At 41.4% G+C, this 25548-nt stretch overlaps 1 protein-coding gene across 3 annotated transcripts in view; it reads right to left on the bottom strand.

Annotated features, from left to right (window-relative positions):
• Positions 1-20519: 20519 nt before the first annotated feature.
• Positions 20520-25548, bottom strand: part of BACE2 (beta-secretase 2) — a 96923-nt gene continuing 91894 nt past the window's right edge. For all 3 annotated transcript variants that reach the window (XM_032276834.1, XM_032276833.1, XM_032276835.1), the window contains one exon: positions 20520-20825. In XM_032276834.1, the coding sequence (XP_032132725.1) occupies positions 20572-20825 (254 nt within the window). In that variant the 3' untranslated portion in view covers positions 20520-20571. The remainder of the gene's footprint in view (positions 20826-25548) is intronic.

The raw sequence follows: 25548 nt of genomic DNA on the forward strand, positions 1-25548 counted from the left end.
ATTTAACAAGAAATTGGCAAGACAGCAATCAAGGAAACTTTAAAATGCTCTTAAGAAACATACAGGGAAAAACTAACAAACAGAAACACACTTCCCCTTTTTAGATAGGATAATTCAACATCAGAAAGGTGTCAAGTCTCCCTAAGTTAAATTATAAATGTATGTGATCCCAATAAAATTAGAACAAACGTTTGTTAAGGGAGCATTATAACAGCTGATTTAAATGCTCATATGAAAAAATAAAAATATTCATGAAAATTTTGAAATAGAAGAGTACTATGAATGAAGTAGCTATGATGGCTTGTATTAATTTTTAAACTATAAACAGCATAGTACTGGTACGTGACTGGACAGACACGTGGAAGAGAAGTGGGAAAAGAAAGTCAACAAAGAAGCCCAAACACACACAACAATTAAGTGTGTGATAAAGTTTCATGTCAAACCAATGGAAAGGATGAATTATTTAATGACAACAGGGTAAACCATCCAACAGGGTAAACAATCCAACAGTTGAATAAAGTCATACCTCACATCTTGCATGAGCATATATTCCAAACAGATTAAAGTGTCAAAAATCAAGTCGTAAATATACTAAAAGAAAACAGGAAAGGGTTTCTTTAGAAGCTTGCAGTTGGGCAGCCCTTTCCAGTGGACCCAAATCCATTATCCTTATTAAGACATGTTTAGCAAATTGGAAAGTGTATATGCATACAGGTTTTTCAAAAGCCAAAACAAAAAACCAAACACAGGCAAAGTCAAAAGATATAACAAACTGGGAAAAAAGTTGCAAATTATAATCTCTCTATTTTTTACAAAATTAACCATCACATGTGGTGTGTCTATGTGACAAACACTATACCAAGTATTTTACCAAATTAGCTCAGCTAATTAGTATATCAAGACTGTGATGCAGTACTAATGTTCATCCCATTTCACAGCTGAGAAATGGAAGCAGGAGAGATTAAGTAATTTGCTAAAGTCACACAGCTAACATGTGCCTAATATGTAAAGAGACCTCCCATTCATGATAACAGGACATCCCAGATCCTCAGGAATTAAGGTTTCAAGAAATAGGCATGGAGCCACATAAAATAAACTCTACTGAGGGACATATAATGACTTAGACATGGAAGTATACCATTCTTTTGAATTAGAAGTTTCAGTATTGTGAAGATGTAAATTCTCTCTAAATTCATTTATAAATTTAGAGAAACTCCAAAACAAATCTCAACAGGAGAATTTAAAGAAAGTTGTTCAGGATTAGAAATGGCTGAATAGGAACTGATCCGGTCTGCAGTTTCCAGCAAGAGCAAGCCAGAATGCAAATGATCACATTTCCAACTGAGGTACCAGGTTCATCTCACTGGGACTGGTTTGACAGTGGGTGTAGCCCAAAGAGGGCAAAACCAAAGCAGGGTGGGGCATCCCCTTACCCTGGAAGCACAAGGGGCTGGAGAACTTGCTCTCCTAGCCAAGGGAAGCTATTAGGGAGTTTTTCTGACACTCTGGCTCAGATACTGTGCTTTTCCCACGGTCTGCACAACCCGCAGACCAGGAAGATTCCCTCTGGTGCTTACAACGCTAGTGCCCTGGGTTTCCAGCACAAAACTGGGTACCCGTTTTAGCAGCAGCAGTTTTTTTTTCTTTTTTTCCCCCCCATTTATTTATTTTATTGCATTTTAGGTTTTGGGGTACATGTGAAGAACATGCAAGATTGTTGCATAGGTACACACGTGGCAGTGTGATTTGCTGCCTTCCTCCCCATCACCTACATCTGGCATGTCTCCCCTTGCTATCTCTCCCCAACTCTCCACCCCCCACTCTCCCTCCCCTATTTCCCCCCAACTGACCCCAGTGTGTAGTGCTCCCCTCCCTGTGTCCATACCCTCCTGGTGCCTGGAATGCTCACGAGACAGGACTACTCATTCCCCTGAAAAAAAAGGGGGTTGAAGCCAGGGAACTAAGTGACCTGGCTCAGAAGGTCCCACCCCCTCAAAGACTAGAAAGCTAAGATCCACTGGCTTGAAATTCTCACAGCCAGCACAGCAGTCTAAGCTCGACCTGGAATGTTTGAGCTCGGTTAGGGGAGGGGCGTTTGCCATTACTGAGGCTTGGGTAGCCAGTTTTAACCTTGCCTGTGTAAACAAAGTTGCCAGGAAGTTTACACAGCAACTGGGCAGAGCCCACAGGAGCTCAGCAAGGCCTCTCTGCAGGCAGACTTTGAGTAGACTCCTTTCAAGCTGGGCAGGGCATCTCTGAAAAAAAGGCAGCAGTGCATCAGGGACTTATAAACAAAGCCCCCACCTTCCTGGGACAGAGCACCTGGGAAAAGGGGTGGTTGTGTGTTCCACTTCAGCAGGCTTAAATGTCCCTACCCAGCAGCTCTGATGGGAGCAAGGGACAGACTGCCTCCTCAAGTGGCTCCCTGACCCCTGTTTATCCTGACTAGGAGGCACCTCATACAGGAGAGAGGAGGGCTCTGGCTGACCTCTGGCGGGTACCCTCTGGGGACGAAGCTGCTAGAGGAAGGAACAGGCAGCAATCTTTGCTGTTCTGCAGCCCCAGTGCATGATTCCTAGGCAAGCAGGGTCTGGAGTGGACATCCAGCAAACTCCAGCAGACCTGCAGCAAAAGGCTGGACTGTTAGAAGGAAAACTAAAAAACAGAAAGAAATAGCTTCAACATCAACAGAAAGGGCATTCATTCAGAGACCCCATCCAAAAGTCACCAACTTCAAAGACCAAAGGTAGATAAATCCAGGAAGATGGGAAGAAACCAGTGCAAAAATGCTGAAATTGCCAAAAACCAGAACACCTCTTCTCCTCCAAAGCATCACAATTCCTCACCAGCAAGGGAACAAAACTGGATAGAGAATGAGTTTGATGAATTGACAGAAGCAGGCTTTAGAAGGTGGGGAATGATATACTTCTCTGAGCTAAAGGAACATGTTCTAACCCAATGCAAGGAAGCTAAGAACCTTGGAAAAAGGTTAGACAAAATGCTAGCTAGAATAACCAGCATAGAGAAGAACATAAATGACTTGATGGAGCTGAAAAACACAGCATGAGAACTTCATGAAACATACACAAGTTTCAATAGCCAAATTGATCAAATGGAAGAAAGCCTATCAGAGATTGAAGATCAACTCAATGAAAGAAAATGAGAAGGCAAGATTAGAGAAAAAAGAGTGAAAAGAAATTAACAAAGCCTCCAAGAAATATGCGATTATGTGAAAAGACCAAATCTACGTTTGATCGGTATACCTGAATGTGACAGGGAGACTGAAGCCAGGTTGGAAAACACTCTTCAGGATATTATCCAGGAGAACTTCCCCAACCTAGAAAAGCAGGCCAACATTCAAATTCAGGAAATACAGAGAACACCACAGAGATATTCCTTGAGAAGAGCAACCCCAAGACACATAATCGTCAGAATCACCAGGGCTGAAATGAAGGAAAAAATGCTAAGGGCAGAGAGAAAGGTCGGGTTACCCACAAAGGGAAGCCCATTGGACTCACAGCAGATCTGTCTGCAGAAACCCTATAAGCCAGAAAAGAGTGGGGGCCAATATTCAACATCCTTAAAAAAAAAAAATTTTCAACCCAGGATTTCATATCCAGCCAAACTAAGCTTCATAAGCGAAGGAGAAATAAAATCCTTTACAGGCAAGCAACTGCTGATAGACTTTGTCACCACCAGACCCACCTTGCAAGAGCCCCTGAAGTAAGGACTAAACATGGAAAGGAACAACCAGTACCAGCCACTGCAAAAATATACCAAACTGTAAAGACCATTGACAGTATGAAGAAATTGCATCAACTAACGGGCAAAACAACCAGCTTGCATCAAAATGGCAGGATCAGATTCGCACATAACAATATTAACCTTAAATGTAAATGAGCTAAACATCCCAATCAAAAGACACAGACTAGCAAATTGGATAAAGAGTCAAGACCCATTGGTGTTCTGTATTCAGGAAACCCGTCTCATATACAAAGACGCACATAGACTCAAAGTAAAGGGATGGAGGAAGATTTACCAAGCAAATGGAGAGCAAATAATAATAATAAGAAGAAGAAAAATGAAAAAGGCAGGGGTTGCAATCCTATTCTCTGATAAAACAGACTTTAAACCAACAAAGATCAAAAGAGACAAAGAAGAACATTACATAATGGTAAAGGGATCAATGCAACAAGAAGAGCTATAAATCCTAAATATATATGCACCCAATACAGGAGCACCCAGATACATAAAGCAAGTTCTTAACAACCTGCAAAGAGACTTGGACTCCCCAAGAATAATAGTGGGAAACTTTAACACCCCACTGTCAATATTAGACAAATCAACAAGACAGAAAATTAACAAAGATATCCAGGACTTGAACACAGAACTGGACCAAGCAGACCTAATAGATATCTACAGAACACTCCATGCCAAATCAACATAATATACATTCTTCTCAGCACCACATTGCACTTACTCTAAAATTGACCACATAATTGGAAGTAAATCACTCCTCAGCAAATGCAAAAGAACACAAATCATAACAGTCTCTCAGGCCACAGTGCAATCAAATTAGAACTTAGGATTAAGGAACTCACTCAATTCTGCACAACTACATGGAAACTAAACAACCTGCTCCTGAATGACTGCTGGAAAAATAATGAAATGAAGGCAGAAATAAAAATGTTCTTTGAAACCAATGAGAACGAAGACACAATGTACCAGAATCTCTGGAACACATTTAAAGCAGTGTCTAGAGGGAAATTTATAGCAATAAATGCCCACATGAGAAGCAAGAAAAGATCTAAAATTGACACCCTAGTGTCACAATTAAAATAACAAGAAGGGCAAGATCAAACAAATTCAAAAGCTAGCAGAAGACAAGACATAACTAAGATCAGAGCAGAACTGAAGGAGATAGAGACACAAAAACCCTTCAAAAAATCAATAAATCCAGGAGCTGGTTTTTTGAAAAGATCAACAAAACAGATAAACTGCTAGCCAGACTAATAAAGAAGAAGAGAGAAGAGTCAAATAGATGCACTAAAAAATGATAAAGTGGATATCACCACTGATCCCACAGAAATACAAACTGCTGTCAGAGATTATTATAAACACCACTATGCAAATAAACCAGCAAATCTGGAAGAAATGGATAAATTCCTGGACATTTACACCCTCCCAAGACTAAACCAGGAAGAAGTTGAATCCCTGAATAGACCAATAACAAGGTCTGAAATTGAGGCAGCAATTAATATTCTACCAACCAAAAAAAGTCCAGGACCAGACAGGCTCATAGCCAAATTCTACCAGAGATACAAAAACGAGCTGGTACCATTCCTTCTGAAACTATTGCAAACAATACAAAAAGAGAGAATCCTCCCTAACTCATTTTATGAGACCAACATCATCCTGATACCAAAACCTGGCAGAGACACAACTGAAAAAGAAAATTTCAGACCAATATCCATGATGACCAATGATGAGAAAATCCTCAATAAAACACTGGCAAACCAAATCCAACAGCACATCAAAAAGCTTAGCCATCACAATCAAGTCGGCTTCATCCCAGGGATGCAAGGCTGGTTCAACATATGCAAATCTATAAACATAATCCATCACATAAACAGAACCAAAGACAATAACCACATGATCATCTCAATAGATGCAGAGAAGGCCTTTGACAAAATTCAACAGCCCTTTATGCTAAAAACTTTCAATAAACTAGGTATCGATGGAACATATCTCAAAATAATAAGAACTATTTATGACAAACCCACAGCCAGCATCATAATGAACAGGCAAAAACTGGAAGCATTTCATTTGAAAACTGGTAGAAGACAAGGATGCCCTCTCTCACCACTCCTATTCAACATAGTATTAGAAGTTCTGGCCAGGAAAATCAGGCAAGAGAAAGAAATAAAGGGTATTCAATTAGGAAAAGAGGAAGTCAAATTGTCTGTTTGCAGATGACATGATTGTATATTTAGAAGACCCCATCGTCTCAGCCCATAATCTTCTCAAGCTGATAAGCAACTTCAGCAAAGTCTCAAGATACAAAATCAATGTGCAAAAATTACAAGGATTTCTATATACACCAATAACAGACAGAGAGCCAAATCATGAGTGAACTCCCATTCACAACTACAACAAAGAGAATAAAATACCTAGGAACACAACTAACAATGGATGTGAAAGACCTCTTCAAGGAGAACTATGAACCACTGCTCAAGGAAATAAGAGAGGACACAAACAGGTGGGAAAACATAACATGCTCATGGTTAGAAAGATCAGTATCATGAAAATGTCCATACTGCCCAAAGTAATTTATAGATTCAATGCTATCCCCATCAACCTACCATTGACTTTCTTCACAGAATTTGGAAAAAAATCACTTTAAACTTCATGTGAAATCAAAAAAGAGCCTGCATAGCCAAGACAATCCTAAGCAAAAATAAATAAATAAATAAATAAGCTGGAGGCATCATGCTACCTGACTTCAAACTATACTACAAGCCTACAGTAATCAAAACAGCATGGTACTGGTACCAAAACAGAGACATAGACCAATGGAACAGAAAAGGGGCCTCAGAAGTAACACTACACATCTACAACCATCTGATCTTTGACAAACCTGACAAAAACAAGCAATAGGGAAAGGATTCCATATTTAATAAATGGTGTTGGGAAAACTGGCTAGCCATATGCAGAAAGCTGAAACTGGATCCCTTCCTTACACTGTATATAAAAGTTAACTCCAGGTGGATTAAAGATTTAAAAATAAGACCTAACACCACAAAAACCCTAGAAGAAAACCTAAGCAATATCATTCAGGACATAGGCATAGGCAAGGACTTCATGACTAAAACACCAAAAGCAATAGTAACAAAGCCAAAATAGACAAATGAGATCTAATTAAACTTAAGAGCTTCTGCACAGCAAAATAAATTATAATTAGAGTGAACCAGCAACTAACAAAATGGTAAAAAATTGTTGCAATCTATCCATCTGACAAAGGACTAATATCCAGAATCTACAAATAACTTAAACAAATTTACAAGAAAAAAACAACCCTGTCTAAAGTGGGCAAAGGATAGGAAGAGACACTTTTCAAAAGAAGACATGTATGTAGCCAACAAACATGTAAAAAAGCTCATCATCACTGGTCATTAGAGAAATGCAAATCAAAACCACATTGAGATGCCATCTCACGCCAGTTAGAATGGTGATCATTAAGAAATCAGGAGACAACAGATGCTGGAAAGGATGTGGAGAAAAAGGAACACTTTTACACTGTTAGTGGGAGTGTAAATTAGTTCAACCATTTGTGGAAGACAGTGTGGCAATTCCTCAAGGATCTGGAAATAGAAATTCCATTTGACTCAGCAATCCCATTACTGGGTATATGCCCAAAGTGCTTGGAACGTGCCAGACCCCTCAGTGGTAACCAAGCAACTCCAAGCCTCTGGAAGGATTGGCAAAATCTGAGACATTTGAGATTTCAAGAAAAAACTGTGGTTGACATTTCATTTATTGTGCTATCTTAAACTTAGTTTGCCTAAGATGAGTTATTTGCTTTACTGTACTTGTTATGCTCTATACTAATCATATTTGGGGACACAAAGAATAGTGTGAAAAGTTAAAATGTAACTGGTAACTTTGGCCCTGCTGAGCTGTTCTTACAGAAACAGGAACTCTGTAAAAGACACACCACATAGTCTGACTGCCGGAGAGAGATGACAGCGTGTAATAAGCTTCTTGTTGCAGAGAGCCTATAAACAGATGTGGAATGGAGAGGCTCATTACCCAGATTCCTTTCCCAGGAAAGGCATATTGATCATAGCCTTGGAAAGGGAATGCAAGCCTTATGGAGAGCCTATAAACAGATCCATGAGGGGCGTCTGTTTGGGGGGAAACGTCTGTGGTTGAGATAAGGATGTAAAAGTCTTCTTCTCCCACTGCTCCTCCCTGCCTGCATGGGGGTCTCCCTGCTCCTGCAGTTTTGTGGTCAGGCTGGTCCTGTGTCAGATCCTGTTCTCCCTGCAGCTGGGAGCCCAATGTGTTTCTTGCTGATAGTTATAAGTTTATGTTTAACCTCTATTCTTGCTATGGTTTTTTAGCTAACACACAGAAAGTAACTTTCACATGATTATGCTTTTACAATACTATATTGTGATCTTTGGTCAACTCACTCACCCTCCCCTATTGAAAGAGCCTAATAAAAAACTGACATTTTCAGGGGAATGTTAGATATCCATGGAACGGCTTTATGAGGTGTCTCCCCTGGACCCAGCTTTGAAGAAAACTGTTTCTTTGTCTTTTCTTTCTTTTTCACCAACGACTGGATCACTTTGAAAGACCTTGAATCCACATTGATATATTGGGAGCTGGTCTCCGAAATACAAAGTATTATAAATCATTCTATTATAAAGACACATGCACATGTATGTTCATTGCAGCACTGTTTATAATAGAAAAGACCTGGAACCAACCCAAATGCCCATCAAGCATAGACTGGATAAAGAAAACCTGGCACATATATACCATGGAATATAGTTGCAGCCATAAAAAAGGATGAGTTCGTGTCCTCTGCAGAGACATGGATGAAGCTGGAAACCATCATTCTCAGCAAACTGACACAAGAACAGAAAACCAAACACCACATGTTCTCACTCATTAGTGGGTGTTGAACAATGAGAACACAGGGACACAGGGAGGGAAACATCATACACCAGTGCCTGTTGGGGGGTTGGGGTGCTAGGGGAGGGATAGCAGGGGTGGGGGATTGGGGAGGGCTAACATCAGGAGAAATACCAAATGTAGATGATGGGGGAATTGATGCTGCAAACCACTATGGCACGTGTATATCTACGTAACAAACCTGCATGTTCTGCACATGTACCCCAGAACTTAAAAAAAAAAATTGTTCAGTATTTCTTTTTTTTTCTTTCTCTTTCTTTCTTTTTTTTCTGAGATGGAGTATCACTCTGTCACCAGGCTGGAGTGCAGTGGTGCAACCTTGGCTTACTGCAACCTCCACCTTCTGAGTTCAAGTGATTCCCTGCCTCAGCCTCCCAAGTAGCTGGTACTACAGGTGCGCACTACCACACCCAGTTAATTTTTTGTATTTTAGTAGATCGGGGTTTCACCATGTTGGCCAGGCTGGTCTTGAACTCCTGACCTCATGAGCCACCATACCCAGCCAGAAAGTTGTTCAGTGTTTCTAAAGGATATCTAGATGAACACATTTGTGATAATATCATATAAGATAATTAACTGGGGGAGACTGCCCACCTACACATTACAAATCACATTAATAAACATATTAACAAAAACGTCAGGCACAGAGGCAAAAACAGACACACAGATAGGATCAGGAGAGTCTGGCAATGGCCCTAATAAATGTAGGAATTTAGAAAATGCTCAAATTGGCAATTACTAAATCAATGGAATCAATGCTATTGGCTGACAGATAGCAAACAGAGCATGGATATATAATTTAGAAATATGCAGGCCGGGTGCGGTGGCCCAAGCCTGTGATTCCAGCACTTTGGGAGACTGAGGTGGACAGATCACGAGGTCAAAAGATCGAGACCGTCCTGCCCAACATGGTGAAACCCCGTCTCTACTAAAAATACAAAAAATTAGCTGGGCGTGGTGGCATGTGCCTGTAATCCCAGCTACTCGGGAGGCTGAGGCAGGAGAATTGCTTGAACCTGGGAGGCAGAGGTTGCAGTGAGCCGAGATTGTGCCACTGCACTCCAGCCTGGAACCTGGCAACAGAGTGAGGCTCTGTCTCGAAAAAAAAAAAAGAAAGGAAAAAAAAAGAAATATGCAAGCAACCATCAGGGCAAACAGAAGATTTGGTCGGGGAGAAGCTACCACTGCAGAGTAGGTCCTGGTGGTGGGCAGAAGTGAGGCAGCAGGTACCTGGTGATAAGCCTCTTGAAACTATTTAATGTTTAATAATGATGTAACTGTATGCGTTATCCAGGGTTCTCCAGAGAAACAGAAACAGAACATATATAAGATGAAACAGAATATCTATCTATCATCTGTATGCCTGTCTATATCTAGAAAGACTGATAAAGAATAATTGGCTTACATGAATATGGAGGCTAAGAAATCCCAGGATCTGCAGTCGGCAAGCTGGAGACTTAGGGGAAACCATGGTGTAAGTTACCTTCCACAAGCTGGCAGGCTACACACCCAGAAGAGCTGATATTTCAGTTTGTGTCTGAAGGTAGGAAAAGACCCATGTCCCAGGTCAAAGCAGTCAAGCAGGAGGAATTCTCCCTTGGAAAACGGTCAGCGTTTTTGTTCTATTTAGGCTTTCAAGTGATTGGATGAGGCCCACCTGCCTTAGGGAGAGCAATCTTCTTTATTCATTCCACCAGTTTGTTAATCTCATCCAAAAACACCCTTACAGACATACTGCTATGAGCTGAATTGTGTGCCCCTCCAAAATCCTAGCCTTCACCCCTGATGTCACTGCATAAGAGATAAGACATTTAGGAAGTAATTAAGGTTAAATGATGTCATAAGAAAGAGATTGTAATCCAATAGGATTGGCAGCCTTATGAGAAAAGAGAGATCTCCATGTTCACACAGCAAGGAAAGACCATGTGGGGGCACAGGAAGAAGGCGGCTATCTGCAAGCCTGGAAGAGATCCCTCACCAGGCACCAGCTGACCTTGATCCTGGACTTTCCAGCCTCCAGAACAGTAGAGAAAATAAAATTCTTTTCTTTTTCTTTTTCAGCCACCCAGCCTACAGCATTTGTTATGGTGGCCTGAGCTAATATATACATCTAGAATAATAATTGTTGCCTCATTCAAGTTGACACATAAAATAAACCATTACAATGTATTACTTGAATAGAAAATAAAATTAATTTAAAAATCCTTAAGCCATATCCTTTATGTATGAGTCCCAGTTGGAGGGTAATAGATTAGTGTGAATTTCATGTACTTATCACACTCTTAAATTCTATATTCTCACATCCATATATTATATTTCCCTTTAAAAATCAATGAAATGTTGGCATATTCAGAAAATTGCTTTTTTTTTTTCTATATACTGTAGCCCATGTTGTCAATATTTCTATCTCTTTAGGAAAGATTTCTAAAAGAAGTATTGATTCAAAGATGACTTGGCTATTTTTTAGGGCTCTTTGAAATTATTTTTCCAATTTACACTTTCCATCAGCAAAGCAGAAGATTGCTTACCTCTTGGACAGCTTTTAATCATTAAAAGCTTTGTTCATTCGATTTGTAGCTACTTAGCTATTATGCATACGTTAATAAGGCTGAACACTTCTGTTCTGTGGCCATTTGTATTTCCACTTTGGCCAGCTGTTGGTTGACAGCCTTGGCATGTTTTCTACTGGACTCTAACTTTATTCTTCTATTCTTGGTGTTTGAAAAGTATCTGGGATTTGTTTTAACGGATGTGATAAGGCACACAGACACAGAAATGACAGTCTTAAAGGAAGGAGCTTTTTGTATTCATAGATCCCTAGAAACAGGAGGTGCAGCTGCCACTCACGGCCACTCAGCAAAGCACCAGGGGCAGTGTCAGGAGGCCAAAGGATGGGGGAAGAGGTGGGGCAGGAGGCTTTACTGTGGTTTCCGTAGGAAAGTAGGGAAGAGCCAGGGTAAGCAAGCTTAGCTTTGGCTAGTTGGAATAATTTCAGAGGTTTTGAGCAGGGGGATTGTGCCTAGCTGTCTGGTACTCTGGCTCTGGGGTGATGAGGGCAGGTGGATTTGGCCTGAGGGTGAGAGCTCCAGAGAAGAGGTGGGTGGGTGTGCGCTCTGGATTGGTGAGTTTGCATCTGAAAGGCAGGCTCCCAAGGGAGTCGTTGGCTACAACTAGGAATTAGCCAACCCTGTGCGAGGCAGTCCCTCCAGGGTCAACAGGGCTCCAGCTATCACAGCATCAGATACAGAAAATAACACATTTGACTTATCTCTGTATGATCTGTGCATGCTAAAGACAGTAAATCTTTTTGGTTTTAGATTTTTCACTGTGCTGATGCCTCAGACTTTGGACTGGGGCGTCTCATCCTGTGGGGTGAGATTCTCCCCGCCCCCCCACGCTGTCCCCGGACCTCCTGATTTCCCTGAGCCTGTCCTTGCTGTAGCCCTGTCTTCCAACCTCGGGTTTTAAAATATTTTTAGTGCCACGTGCACCTCGTTGGGGGTTGTTCTGAGGATGAAATGGCAGGAGGCATGGCCAGAATTTGCTGTTCAATAAATGTCAGCTTCTGCCCTTATATTTGTTACAAATATTTTCCCTAGTATTTTTTCCCTGTAGCATTTTAATTTTAGCGTATATAATTTTTAATCTTTAACCTTAAAAGGGCAATGGCATAATGATTGAGCTCACCAGTCTGGTAGCCAGACACACTGGTGTTTTGAATCTCGGTATGTCATTTACGGAAGAATCCGGAGACGTTATAGCGCCTCTCTGTGCCTCAGTTTCCTTCCCAGTGACGTTCGAGCAGACACGTCCAGAGGGAACTTGGAGAGCCAAGTCTAAAAACCCAGGGACAGGTCAGGGCTGGAGATGTGTGTTTAGGGGTTGCCTCTAAGATTTACTACACCGCTAGCTGGCCTATTTTTCAGATTCTATAAAGAACAGCATGAAAAAGTTCTGGGACGTGCTCTACTTACACACCCGTAACTTGAGAAAAAGCTGCCTGTGAAAGCTACACAGAATGGGGCAAAAGGCACAGCCTTTATACCACAATGCTTTACAACAGCACCACCTAGTGACAGGCTTGTGAAAATCCCATCCGCTACGTCCCCTCCAGTTTAGGGATGGCAAAATAGGATACACCATCTCCCTCTGACTAGAAAGCAGGTACCCTCTTCTGTTTCTCCAGTAATTATCACTTTACCTCCTACTGGTTGGAGATTCTTTTTTTTCCCTCCTCATTTGGATGTTGTCAGATAAAAAGTGTGTAGTCACTGAAAGCAGTCTATTTGTAAATGATGGGCGTAGCAGCTAGATCACAGCTCACGGGTGATGTTCACTTCATTCATTAAGTACTTCTGCTGTGCCCAAGTTGGTGCACACCCATCTCTAGAGGCTGAACCGCTAAACTGGATTTTTCTGGCACAAATGATGCATTAGGCTCTGAGAGTGTGGTTCAAAACGGCAGATGGACCAGAGCGTGGTGCAGAGAAACAGCTGGGCAGTTGGAGGGAGACAGAGCTGGGTTCCTCTCCACTTTTTAGCTGTGTTTTCCCAGGTGGGTGACTCAGAGATAGTTTCTTGTCTGTGAAATGGGAGAATGCCATCTCCCTGTACGGTGATCACGGGAGTGACCGCATAGGCATTGCTATCCTGGTCATCTCCAGGACCCAGCTGAACCATCTGTCCCATCCTTACGGCCGCTGAAATGGGCTTATTGGATTTCTTCTCTACAGGTGTTTTCTCTCCACCTGTAGGGTTTCCAGATTCTAAAGCACTTTGCTCTCCCCACCTTCAGCATGTTTTGCATCGGAGTGATTAAGCCTGAACCCTTCCTTCCATTTGATTTTATCCTTGACATTTTCCAGGAACCCACAAGGAAGGAGTGGAGGTAACGGACCACCAGACCTGTCACTTACGGTGATTTCAGAGGTGTGACCCAAGAGAAATAAGTATCTACAAAAAATTCCAAAAGCAACAGGTTGGAAGTAGTATTTATTCAAATAAACAAAAATGTTTTATCTCCCTTTCAATGGTATATATCTTAAATTGCTGGAACATACAAGTATAAAAATAAGATTATTTTAGAAAACTCCAGTTCTGAAGGGCACAACAATGGTTCAGACATGAGTCAGTAGCTATGAAGCCACTTTTAAGATGAAATGAATATCCCATTACTCCAACTCGTGGTCTTATTACAACTTTAAATCAATCAACCTGCTGGAAATGAGCAAAACTCCAAAAGGGAAATATAAAATAATTTTAAGCATTTTCAAAAGTACAAGTTATGCTTAAGAAACATGTATGAAAGGAAGTGAATCTGAGATAAACACAAAACAAACATTTTGCAAAGCACTACTTTTTGCATCTGTGTGAGGACACACAGCTTGCAGCTCTTCTGCCAGAAGCAAAATACTGACTCTAGCAAAGCAGAAAAGTCAGGAACTTTAGGAAGACATGAGTGGTCACTTTCCATGACTGAACATAGCATGTTAAACTTTAAGAATTTTTAACAATGCAAATTAACAGCAATAGTAGAAAATACATCATTTTAGATTATAAAAATTCAGCTTTTATTAGGACATGACAAACCTCATTCATTCTCTGCCCTATCATACGTGCTGAGTAATGGCTGCACAGAATTTCAAACCTCAGTGATATAAATGCGTAAAATCACATCTACAATTTTAAAAAATGAGGGAAAAAATCTCATTTTATACCACTAGCAACAAAGAACACAAAAGTGCATTACATTTGTTAAGAAATAATATTTTGTGCAGTTTTCACTATAATTAGCTTTGTTCACTTTTTCCCTCCATCTTAAAAAGAGATAATCTTTGAATGTTTTTCTTAATATTTCATTCAGGAACACTATCTCAGAAATGTGAGACTTGTGTCAAATTTTACTTCGATAGGTACAATGTAGCAAGCGAAACCATACTCATATCAGGGAACTTTCAATAGCCTGCATACATAGCACTCAACAGAAAAAAATAAGTCCTGACCTTTGGAGACACTTCCTTCCTTATGATATTCTGATCTGTCCATGCCTTATGAATAAAAATGCATTTTTATTCCAACCCAAAAGAAGAAAATCCTACAGAAAAACATGGACATCAAAGGCTAGGTTGCCAAAGATGCTCAAGGTTTCTAGCCTTTCATTTATATCACTAAAGTGACAGCTGTGCCTAACTTATTGAAATCTACATTGTATAATGTATATTTCATTCTATCATTTATAATTATATAATACAAATCTATACTGGCAAAATATTTTACTCAGAAGGCTATGTGTGAGGCACACGTGTGTTCTATGCAGTTTGGACTTTATCTGGTTGGCCTCATACAAATAATTATCCATCTATAAAGAGAACTTCTTAGGGCTCCCCTGATTCCCAGAGGAGAGACAGGTATTTCACTATCACCCTCTTTCCTGAGGTGCTAGTGGAGACATCAGGATGGCTGCTCTCATCACAGTCGTGTCCAACAAGTACCCGAGGCTCAACGGGCACACAGCATCAGGGACCAGGTACCTGCACGTCACTCTTGCCGGGACTGGATTCGAATTTATCAGGAAGCTTTGCGATGCCTGTTGGCCCAGCCGCTACCCACCGTGTGTTTTTTAAGCAAGTGTGATGTAAAAGTTACACGGTATAATTTAGTTTAGAAGCACTGGACGTCTGTGTGTAATATCTGATAAGAAACCTAGAGGAAGCTCAGGGGCAGGGAAGAAAATACTGCATTTATTGGTGGCAGTTACGTATCCTCAACACCTATGATAGATTTCAGCCGCTGATGTGACTTGAGGTTTTGGTGGCCTCACTAAGAAGCATGCCTTTGTTCTCATTTCCACATTCCACAGATGTGGCAAACAGCCTTCGCCCACCCCTGGGGTGACACCAACAGCCCAGGGAGCCGCCCACATCTCAAAACCCTGGTTCCTGCCCTGCAGCCTCCCTAGTCCCTCCTGCACTGACCCTGAACGGGGCTGGGCATGCTCCCGGACAGCTTGGACCTTCTGGGGACGTGGAGCCTGGGGAGCAGGGCTCCCACACTGACACCAGTGAGACAGGAGGGAGCTCCTTTTCTGGAAGTCAGTGACAGGAGACATTCTGGAGAAGGAGTCAGGCATTCCCAATGCACGGGCTGGGCTGGCTCAGCAGGGCTGGCAGAAGCAGTGAGGGCCGAGCTGCTGCGCCTCTCAATGACACTACCAGGGTAACTGCTGCCAGGAGCCTTCCAGATGCTCAGACCCCACAGGTCATGATGTCAGCTCTCTTTGGCCTCCGTCGCTTGACCCTGCCCTACAAACTTCCTGGTGCATGACCTAGAACCTGCCTGTGTCCTGCCTGGTCCTTGAGGCCTCTCTAGTTTTATCAGGATAGGTGTGCTTTACATATGGCTACCAAGAAAGTTTCTCTTGGCCTAATTGTTCCTCTGACAAATCATCAATCCTGAGAAGTTCCTTTAGAAAATTCCTAAAATGTAGACTGTGCCAAAAACATGGGGTGAACTGAGGTACCCACGTTGTCCTGAGGACGTTCTTGGCTGGTGCGGACCTCTGTGGCCCACTGCCCCCTGAAGGGTGGGACCTCGCCTCTGGCTCCTTCTTGCCCTGCCCTCTTCCCAGATTCTGGAACTTGCCAGGTGCCAGCCATCCTGTACTCTCCATCTGTTGAAAAAACCAGTCTTTGCTCCATGTGGGCAACAATCGGCCACCCAGCCAGTCTCTCCCTCTGTCAAAGCTGTCGTTGACACCTGGCTCCCGCTTGAATATTCCTTAAGTTTGGAAATGGTAGCTCTGCAAAATGAATCACATCTCCAATGGGTTCAGCCACTTTAAAGGGAAAAGAAATCTGAGGATGGCTAGAATGAAACTGTATTGTCTTTCTTTTTTTTTGAGATGGAGTCTCGCTCCGTTGCCTAGGCTGGAGTGCAGTGGCACGATCTCAGCTCACTACCACCTCTGCCTCCCTGGTTCAAGTGATTCTCCTGCCCCAGACTCCCGAGTAGCTGGGATTACAGGCACACAACACCACACCTGGCTCTTTTTTTGTATTTTTCGTAGAGACAGCATTTCACCATGTTGTCCAGGCTGGTCTCAAACTCCTGACCTCAGGTGATCCACCTGTGTCAGCCTCCCAAAGTGCTGGGTTTACAGGTATGAGCCACCACACCTGGTCTAAACTGCATTTTCTAAAAGAATATGTTCTGCTTACTTTGTTAGCATACTTTTAATTATATTCTTATTCTCCCTATCCCTCTCAAAAGGTATTTTTCCAGCCTGCCATTTAAGTGGTAAACTGCTGTTAAGTTCAAATGTGAAATTCTTAAAACTCCCTAAGTATGTACACAATAAGTTCTGTGGCATGGCATGGAGTTTTCTTGGCATTAAAAAAATCGAGTACCTCTTTTGGTCAAAACCTCTAATTTTACACTTTATGGTCTTTGGTCATAAAAAAAAAAAAAAAATCTTAGTGGCAAGTCTTTCCTCCAAACAGCTCTCTAATCAATTCTAATAAGTTTGTGCAAGAGAACAGGCCTGGGAATTCCACCCAATTATTTGATTTTCACTAATCAGGATAAAGTCTGTGAAACTCAATTACTGTTGTTTGTGGAACAGACAGCTGAACAGCGATTTATTCCCAATGATATCGAGTGGCGTTAGGCTAGGCCAGAACTTAGAACTGAGCCGCGCATGGCAGCTCCGCCAAGCAGGGACAGGGAAAGAGGAATTTAACAAGTTTGCACCTAGCGTGTTAAATAATCAAATCCCTCTTCACCTCTTAAATGAAATGATGGAATCCCCAATTCACAATTGCTTTTCAAAATCTATTACCCAAAGCTCTGCAGTCATTAATGCTGTCTTCCTGGGAACTACTTTCACAAGTTTGAACCGTAAGTGACCCCAAATTTATCTCCAATCAAAACCTCTGTGTTTCACCATGAATCAGATAAGGTCCTTCGCGGTGTTCAGAAGTGGAACATTTTCTAGAAAAACATCCCCCGGCCGCACACAGGGCATCTGTTTCTTGAGTGCAAGGTACTTGTTTTTGGTTCAGGAGAAATACGAAATCATGTACAGTACATGCTGGGGGAGCTGACACCAATCACTTGTGGCTCTTTTAAATTCCCAAGAATAAAAATAGAATTGGTCCCCATCTCATTTCTTGCTATTTTTAATAAATGGTTTCAGTTACTGAAGGCAGGATTTCATTTCAGACTTCGAAAGAAGTTATCAAGAAAATAAAGCAGCATCCTAAAATAATATTGTCTATATAGAAGCACCTATTTCCCATCAGACTTGACAACGTTTCTGATAACAACCTAATGCTAAGTTGCACCTTTCAGGCAAGGACCGCCTTCCAGTATTTTCCACAGCGTATTACAAGGTAAAAATGACACCCTCAAAGGGTTGCTAATTCCTCTCCTGTTCCAAGCCAAACCTCCTTGAAGGCTTGCCAAGCCAAGCATCCATTTACATAACTGGAGGAGGTGGGTGTCACTAACAGGGGTTTGACTGGAAGTCCAATTCTGAGCTGGAAGGCATGCCAGAAAAATGTCCCACATTCAATTGTCTATTTCATTTTTGTTGCTAAGTTATGCTTGTGTAATTTCAGTATTTTCATCAAAATGTCACATCCAAGGACATGCGATAGGAAAAGATAAAAAAATTTGATATGAAATACAAGAGCATGATGGCAAACTTCATTCACCTGCTCTACCTGGAAACCTAGCTTGTGACTTTTGTGTATTCCGAGAACCGTGCCTGTTCATCTGCGGCAGGAGTAAGCTTCCCGCCTCTGAAACCTAACATAATACAATGACACAGAAACTGCCTGTATAAAGAAATAAGCAGGAAAACTAACCAGGCCATACCTGCAATTCCCTCCTTTTATTTCAGGGGTTTGAATTTTTCACAGCAAGGGGAAGGCACAATCCAGGGGTGCTGGTGTCACTCCTATGCAAAGTGGCCCACAAAACAGGAACCACGGAAAAAACCAATGGGATGAGAAGAGAATCTGACTTCCAGACATCTCTCCCTCTGAAATGCACTCTGAGATTTTGAGTCCTCAACAAGCTGAGAGCAGGCGTGACAATGGGCCCTGATACAACAGCCCCCTCCTCCCGTTCCATGCCGTCATGTTTCTTCCAAGCTGCAACTCAAATCTTCTCCAGTGAGAACAGCACAGAAGGTTCTTCTGGCTGCTGGAGAGTCTTCCAGGACACCATGACAAGCCGACGTGGCGTCCACGTCTCTTTGGCACGGTCACATATTTCTCAGTATGGACGTGACCCGGGGACCCAGGGAGCAGAGCAGATGGCTGAAACATCCACACACAGCCTACTGTGAATACCAACGACACTTCTGCAGGAGGGCACACTTAGCACTTTGGGTGGAATTCTGTAATATATCCAACCCACCCCAAAAGAAATGCAGAGTGAACACTGAACTTGGCACAGAAGCAGGAGAGAAGGGATGGTCTTTCAACTCTTCTCTTAATGACATCAGATCATAGCAGGCTGGCTATGTCGAGGTAAGGGCTTCCACTTTTCTTTGGCAAAGGCCTCAATGAGTGACAGAAAGTAGGGATTGCCCCACATAAGGCTACCACTGTACACCTGTTACCAAAGATTAAACACCCCAAGGGAAGAAGCACAGAGGTCAACTGCTAAACATTTTAAGCTGATTGGCTGGGTATCCTTGAGCCTAGCCGGTTCTGCAAAGGGAAACACGTGGCTTCGAAGCATGGGGATTAGTAGACGCTCCCTCGTGTCTTCTGTACATCTTGCATCTTCCTTCTGCAACAGCTGGTCAGAAATAGGGGCATCAGGCCATCTCCCTGTTTCCCAACAGGGCAATAACCAACCTACTTCTAGAGAAAATTTGAAAAAGAGACAACTAAGCTAGTGAAATAGAAGAGTTTTTTTTTTTTTTTTCATGAAAACACGATTTATTAATTTTAAGCAAGAGTAAGCATACGTGATAGTGGCCAGCTTGGTGACAGAACTCTCTTCCTGGTCGATGCAGTTCAGCACCTGTTGGGTCTTGGCTGTTGGGATGATGATTCTTTTGGGTGAGGGGAAGAGCTGCCGTCAAGGCTGCCTGCACCCCCACCCAGGCACAGGACCCTGGGCAAAGTCTCAGAAGAGGTAGTGTTTTTACTTTCGCACCAACAACACAACAGAAGTATTGGGTACAAAAGAGGAGGTTTCCTTCCCACTCTACCTCGATGGGCAAAAGGCCTTCCATCTTCACAAGAGGCTGGTGAGGACCATTGGTCAATGACCTAGTGAATTCTGGCTCCCACTCAGAGCACAGAGAAACCCACAAAAGGGGCCTGTGGCTCTTTTTCCAGCTCTGAAGGGGACAGTATGGTTACATCCCCAGGCCCCAGGCTGCTTCTCCTGCCATCATACTGCAAGCCTTCTTACACCACTTTGACCCAGGTTGAGGTCTGGCACAAAATACCCTCAAAGGCGATTAATACAAAAAGCTTCCCGTGAGCTAAGGAGTTAACTATGTGCACTTATTTTTCCAGAGATTGGAGAGAGAAGAGAACTAGCCAACACTTGGTTTGGTTTTGTGTTCGTGGCACACCTAGACAGTTTGGCATAACCAATCCCATAGAGCCTGCAGCCCAATCCATTCTTTTTTGGTTTTTAATGTTTTTTTTTTTTTTTTCATTATCATTTTTCTTGGAAGTAGGGAAGATCTGAAAGCTTGAAAATCAAGAATCAAAAGACAGTGAATCTGGAAGGCATCTGGGAGCAGAACGGAGATTGAAGACGGGTGGCCGCTGCCCTTGAAATGTGAATTTTTTTTTTAAATAGCTGAGTCCACAGTTGCTTGAGGTCCGGCTTGGCTCTTCATTTCCAGCGATGTCTGACCAGAGAGGACTCATCATTCACGACCTCAGGGTCCCGGAGGCGACACTGACACCGGAACGGCAACAGGAGCAGGACGATTAAGACAAGGAGGATGGCTCCACACACACTCATGAGCGCGTACGACACGATCCACAAAATGGGCTCGCTCAAAGACTGGGCAGGGACACAGTTGCTGGCTACGTCCTCCGTTGAGAATGGCCCAGAAATTTCAGACACTGCAGCACCTGCAATTTCTACGGAGACATAAAGGGAAAATCCAGAGCTGTGACATGAGCAGACCACCTCCCCCATCTGACACAGAGAGAACCCCTTGGCTGATTAAACCACAAAGTGATACTCAGGTCCCCGTGGCTTAGACAACTCAGGAAGCACCGAGGGGGTCACCACGCGGTGTGCCTTCGGGGGTCCAGTCCGTGCACACTGGAATGACGGTGTGTTTCAAGGTCTGCGGGTACGGAGCCTAGGTGTGGAGGGGAACTGCGGTGGGGCACCTATGGGAGCACCCTGTGCTTCGTGGAAGGCCGGTGAGGCGGCAGCGCTATGCAGGTGAGAGTGCATGTCAGTGCCTGGTCATGACAGTTGCGTGGGTTGTGCTTCCTCCGTGGAGATGAGAAAAGAGGAGAAAGGGGAGAAAGAATAGGGGAGTCTACCACAGAAAGCTCAGTTGGACCTGCCTGTGTCATGGGGAATTTCCCCTGGTGGAGTCAGCTTGAGTCCACTCTCTACCATGGATTCTGCTACAGACAGGGACCTCACATCAGCCTGACCCACAGGCCCCGCGGGTTGCGAGAACTCCCAGGGTCAGACTGGCTTGAGACCCTCCCTGCTCCACTCTTATCCTAGGTCTCATCTACAGCCAGGAGCAGTAAGTGAACGCAACACCTAATTCATGACATCCCTGGTGACAAAGAGAAACACAGTTAAGATTCGCTCGGTGACTTCTGCTAGAGACTCTTGAATAACTTCAAACCAAGAAGAAAGCTGAGATGATTTCTTAAAGCCAGTTTGTGGATTATCAGTAGACTTCCTTCCCTTACACTAAGCTTCTCTGATCCTTTCAGGAATATGGAATTTAAGCTTTACTTGCAATACAAAAAAGAAATAGGTCTCATTATCCATTTTTCCTATATGTAATCACAGAAATCAGTATTTTGGCACCAGAAAATAACACTGCAAAGCATTTAATTTTTCTATAACTAAAGCTTCAAGATCTTCAGAGCTGCCAAACAATCCCCTTTTTGACTGAGGAAAGAAAAAGTCAAAATAACAGTGGGATAGTGGCCTGAAAAAAATGGTTTTTAAAATCAGAGGAAAACAGGCTCGATTACTTTGCAAAGTGACTGCATTTTCTTGCTAATGTGGATTCTGTCTTAATATGTCTTTTTTTAAAAAGTGCACTGAAAAAGAAAGACAAGGAACTAGAGCCTGCCAACACCCGAGAACAGAGGGACGCAGCCTGCAGTCAATCTACACTCCCATTTCCTGGTTGGTAGATAATGATTTTGCTTAACACAGAGAGAGACAAGGTACAAGAGACAAGGGAGCTCTCCTGGACTGTCTTTTAATAAGGGCGCTAATTCCATTTACAAAGAAAAGCTCTGCCCTCATGACCTAATCACCTTTCAAAGGCCCCAACTCCAAATATCATCGCTTTGGAGATTAGGTTTCAACATAAGAATTTTGGCAGGACATAAACATGTATTCTATAGCACTAATTATTCGAGGAAACAGGAAAACACAGTTCATAGCAGGGAGTAAAATCAATCAATTGGAACTTAGAAATGGCACAGACGATAGAATTAGCAGGCAGGATATCAAGATATTTATTATGACTGTATTCTACTCAGATGCTAGATAAAATGTTAAACATGTTAAATAGAGACACAGAAAACATTAAAGATCTAAATCAAATTTCTAGAGGTAAAAATTGCAATATGTGAGATAAAAACATACTGGATAGTTGTAATAGCAGATTATATGCCGCAGAAAGACTAATGAATTAAAAAACGTAACAGAAACCATCCAAAATGAAGCCAAGAGAAAAAAAACTGAAAAATAAAAAGAGAAAACATCAAAGTGTGGACAACATCAAGCTGCTAAATCATGTAATCAGAGTACTCAAAAGATAAAGGGGATTGTGAGGCAAAAAATATGTGAAAAATCAATGACCAAAATTTTTCCAAATTTGATGAAACTGTAAATCCAACAGATCCGAAAAGCCCAAAGGACCCCAAACACAAAAAAATGACATAGATGATAATAGTGAACTGCTGAAAAACAGTAATAAAAATTTCTTAAAAGCAGAGAGAGAGAAAGAAGAAATATTATGTACAAATGAATAAAAATAAGGATTACAGATGATTTCATGTTGGAAGCAATGCAAACCAGAAGACAATAGAGCAACATCTTTAAAATACTGGAGGTAGAAAAAGCCCTGTCAACCTAGAACTCTATACCTAGCAAAAATATCTTTTAAAAATTAAGATGAAATAAAAATGTTTTCAGTCATACGCAAATTGAGATAAGTCATTACGGATTTTCACTAGAGAAAGTTCTTCAAGCAGAAGAAAAAGGACATCAGAAGGAAACTTGAATCTACACAAAAGAATGATGAACACCAGAAATAGAAACTATATAGTAGTTATAAAATCTTTGCTTTTAATTTTAAATATTTTAAAAAATTAACTAACGCAACAATTATAACAATGTGCCAGGTGGCTTATAATATAGGCATAGATAAAATACATGCCAATAATAGGATAAAGGACTGAAGAAGAGACATAGAAGTGTATTGTTATAAGGCTTTTAGAATATACGAAGTGGTAGACTCTGATCAGTTAAAATGAACTTATACTATACATCCTAAAGCAATCACTAAGTAAAGAGTTATAGCTAGTAAGCTAGCAAAGAAGATATACATAAATAGAAAATAATCCAAATGAAAGCAACAAAAAAGGAAAAAATGAGACAAAAAGGACAAAAAGAAAAATAGTTTTCTTTGTTGTGTTCCTGGTTAAACAGAGACATATCAATCATACATTAATTATAAATATTCTAAGCTAGCATTTAGCAAACTTTTTTCATAAAGGGCCAGATTGTAAATATGTTAAGCTTTTTAGGTTAGCTTCTTTGTTTCTTTTCAACCCTTTAAAAATGTAAAAACTATTCTTAGCTCACAGGCCATACAGAAACAAGGTACCTGCCAGATTCAGCCTACGGGCAATTGTTTGTGGATCTCTGATTTAAACATCACAACTAAAAAGCAGAGATTGCTAAATTAGATAAAAAGCAAGATCCAAGTATATTCTGCCTACAAGAAACTCGCTTTTAATGCAAAGACTCAAAATGCTGCGAGCACAGTGGCTTATGCCTGTAATCCCAGCACTTTGGGAGGCCAAGGTGGGCAGATCACCTGAGATTGGGGAGTTCAAGATCAGCCTGACCAACATGGAGAAACCCCGTCTCTACCAAAAATACAAAATCAGCCAGGCATGGTGGCGCATACCTGTAATCCCAGCTACTCAGGAGGCTGAGGCAGGAGAATTGCTTGAACCCAAGAGGTGGAGGTTGTGGTGGGCCAAGATCGTGCCATTGCACTCTAGCCTGGGCAACAAGAGTGAAACTCCATCTCAGGAAAAAAAAAAAAGAAAAAAGGAAAAAGAAAAAAAAACCCCTTCACAATGTTAAAAGTAAACAAATGAAAAAAAGTATCATATTAATGCTTATCAAAAGAAATCCAGAGTGGCTACATTACTACTAGACAGAATAGATACAGATCAAAAAGAATTATCAGAGATATAGTAGTTTCATAATGATAAAATGTTCCCTTAATAAATGGACATAAAAATCCCAATGGTTTTGTACCTAGTAACAGTGTTTCAAATTACATAAAACAAGATTGATGAAAATGCAAAGAGAAATCCACAAATCCACAAATACAGTCAGAGATTCCAATATCCCTTTCTCAATAATAGAGCAAGTAGACAGCAAATAAGTAATGGTATAGAATATCTAAACAACGCTATCAACTAACTTGACCTATTATAAAACACTCTATCCATAATAGCAGAATGTACACTGTTTTCAAGAGCACAAGAGATATTTACCATGATAGACTATATTCTGGGTGATGAAACAAGTTTCAATAAATTCCAAAAGATTCAATTCCTAAAAACTATATTCCCTGACCACACTGAGGTTAAATTAGAAGTCAGCAACAGAAAGCTTCTGGAAAAATCCCTAATTATTTGGAAACTAAATAACACATTTGTGGCCAGGTGTGGTGGTGGCTCACACCTGTATTCCCAGCTCTTTAGGTGGCTGTGGTGGTAGGATCACTTGAGGCCAGAGGATGGAGGCTGCAAGGAACTCACACTGCTGTATGTATGTATACTCACACTACTGTACTCCACTCTGGTAACAGAGTGAAACCCCATCTCTATTTTTTTTTTTAAATAACATTTCTAAAAAACTACAACACTTCTAGAAAGAAACACAGGAGGAAATCTCTGTGTCTTTGGATCGGGCGAAAAATTTCTTAGCATACCCAAAAGCACAATTTGTAAAATAAAAAAACAAAAATGATCTTATCAAAATTAAATAAGAACTTCTCTTTAAAAGAAAATATTAAGAGACAAAAAGACTTGGCAAAAATATTTACAAGCCAAATTTCTGATAAAGGACATGTATTCTTAATATATAACTCTGAAGACTCAATAATGAGAAAACAAACAAGTCTATACAAAAATGGGCAAGAACATTTGAAAAGACACTTCATTTAAAAAGATACATGAATGGTAAAAAAAAGCACCTAAAAAGATATTCAGGATCATTAGTCATTAGCGAAATGCAAATTAAAACCACAATGAGACCACTAAATATTAATACCTATTAAATAAAAATACTGACCATGTCAAATGTTGGTGAGGCTGTTTGACAACTGGAACTTTCATACAC

This window comes from Sapajus apella, unplaced genomic scaffold (genome assembly GCF_009761245.1).
Source record: "Sapajus apella isolate SASKATOON/1434 unplaced genomic scaffold, GSC_monkey_1.0 scaffold8, whole genome shotgun sequence".
NCBI classification, from domain to species: domain Eukaryota; kingdom Metazoa; phylum Chordata; class Mammalia; order Primates; family Cebidae; genus Sapajus; species Sapajus apella.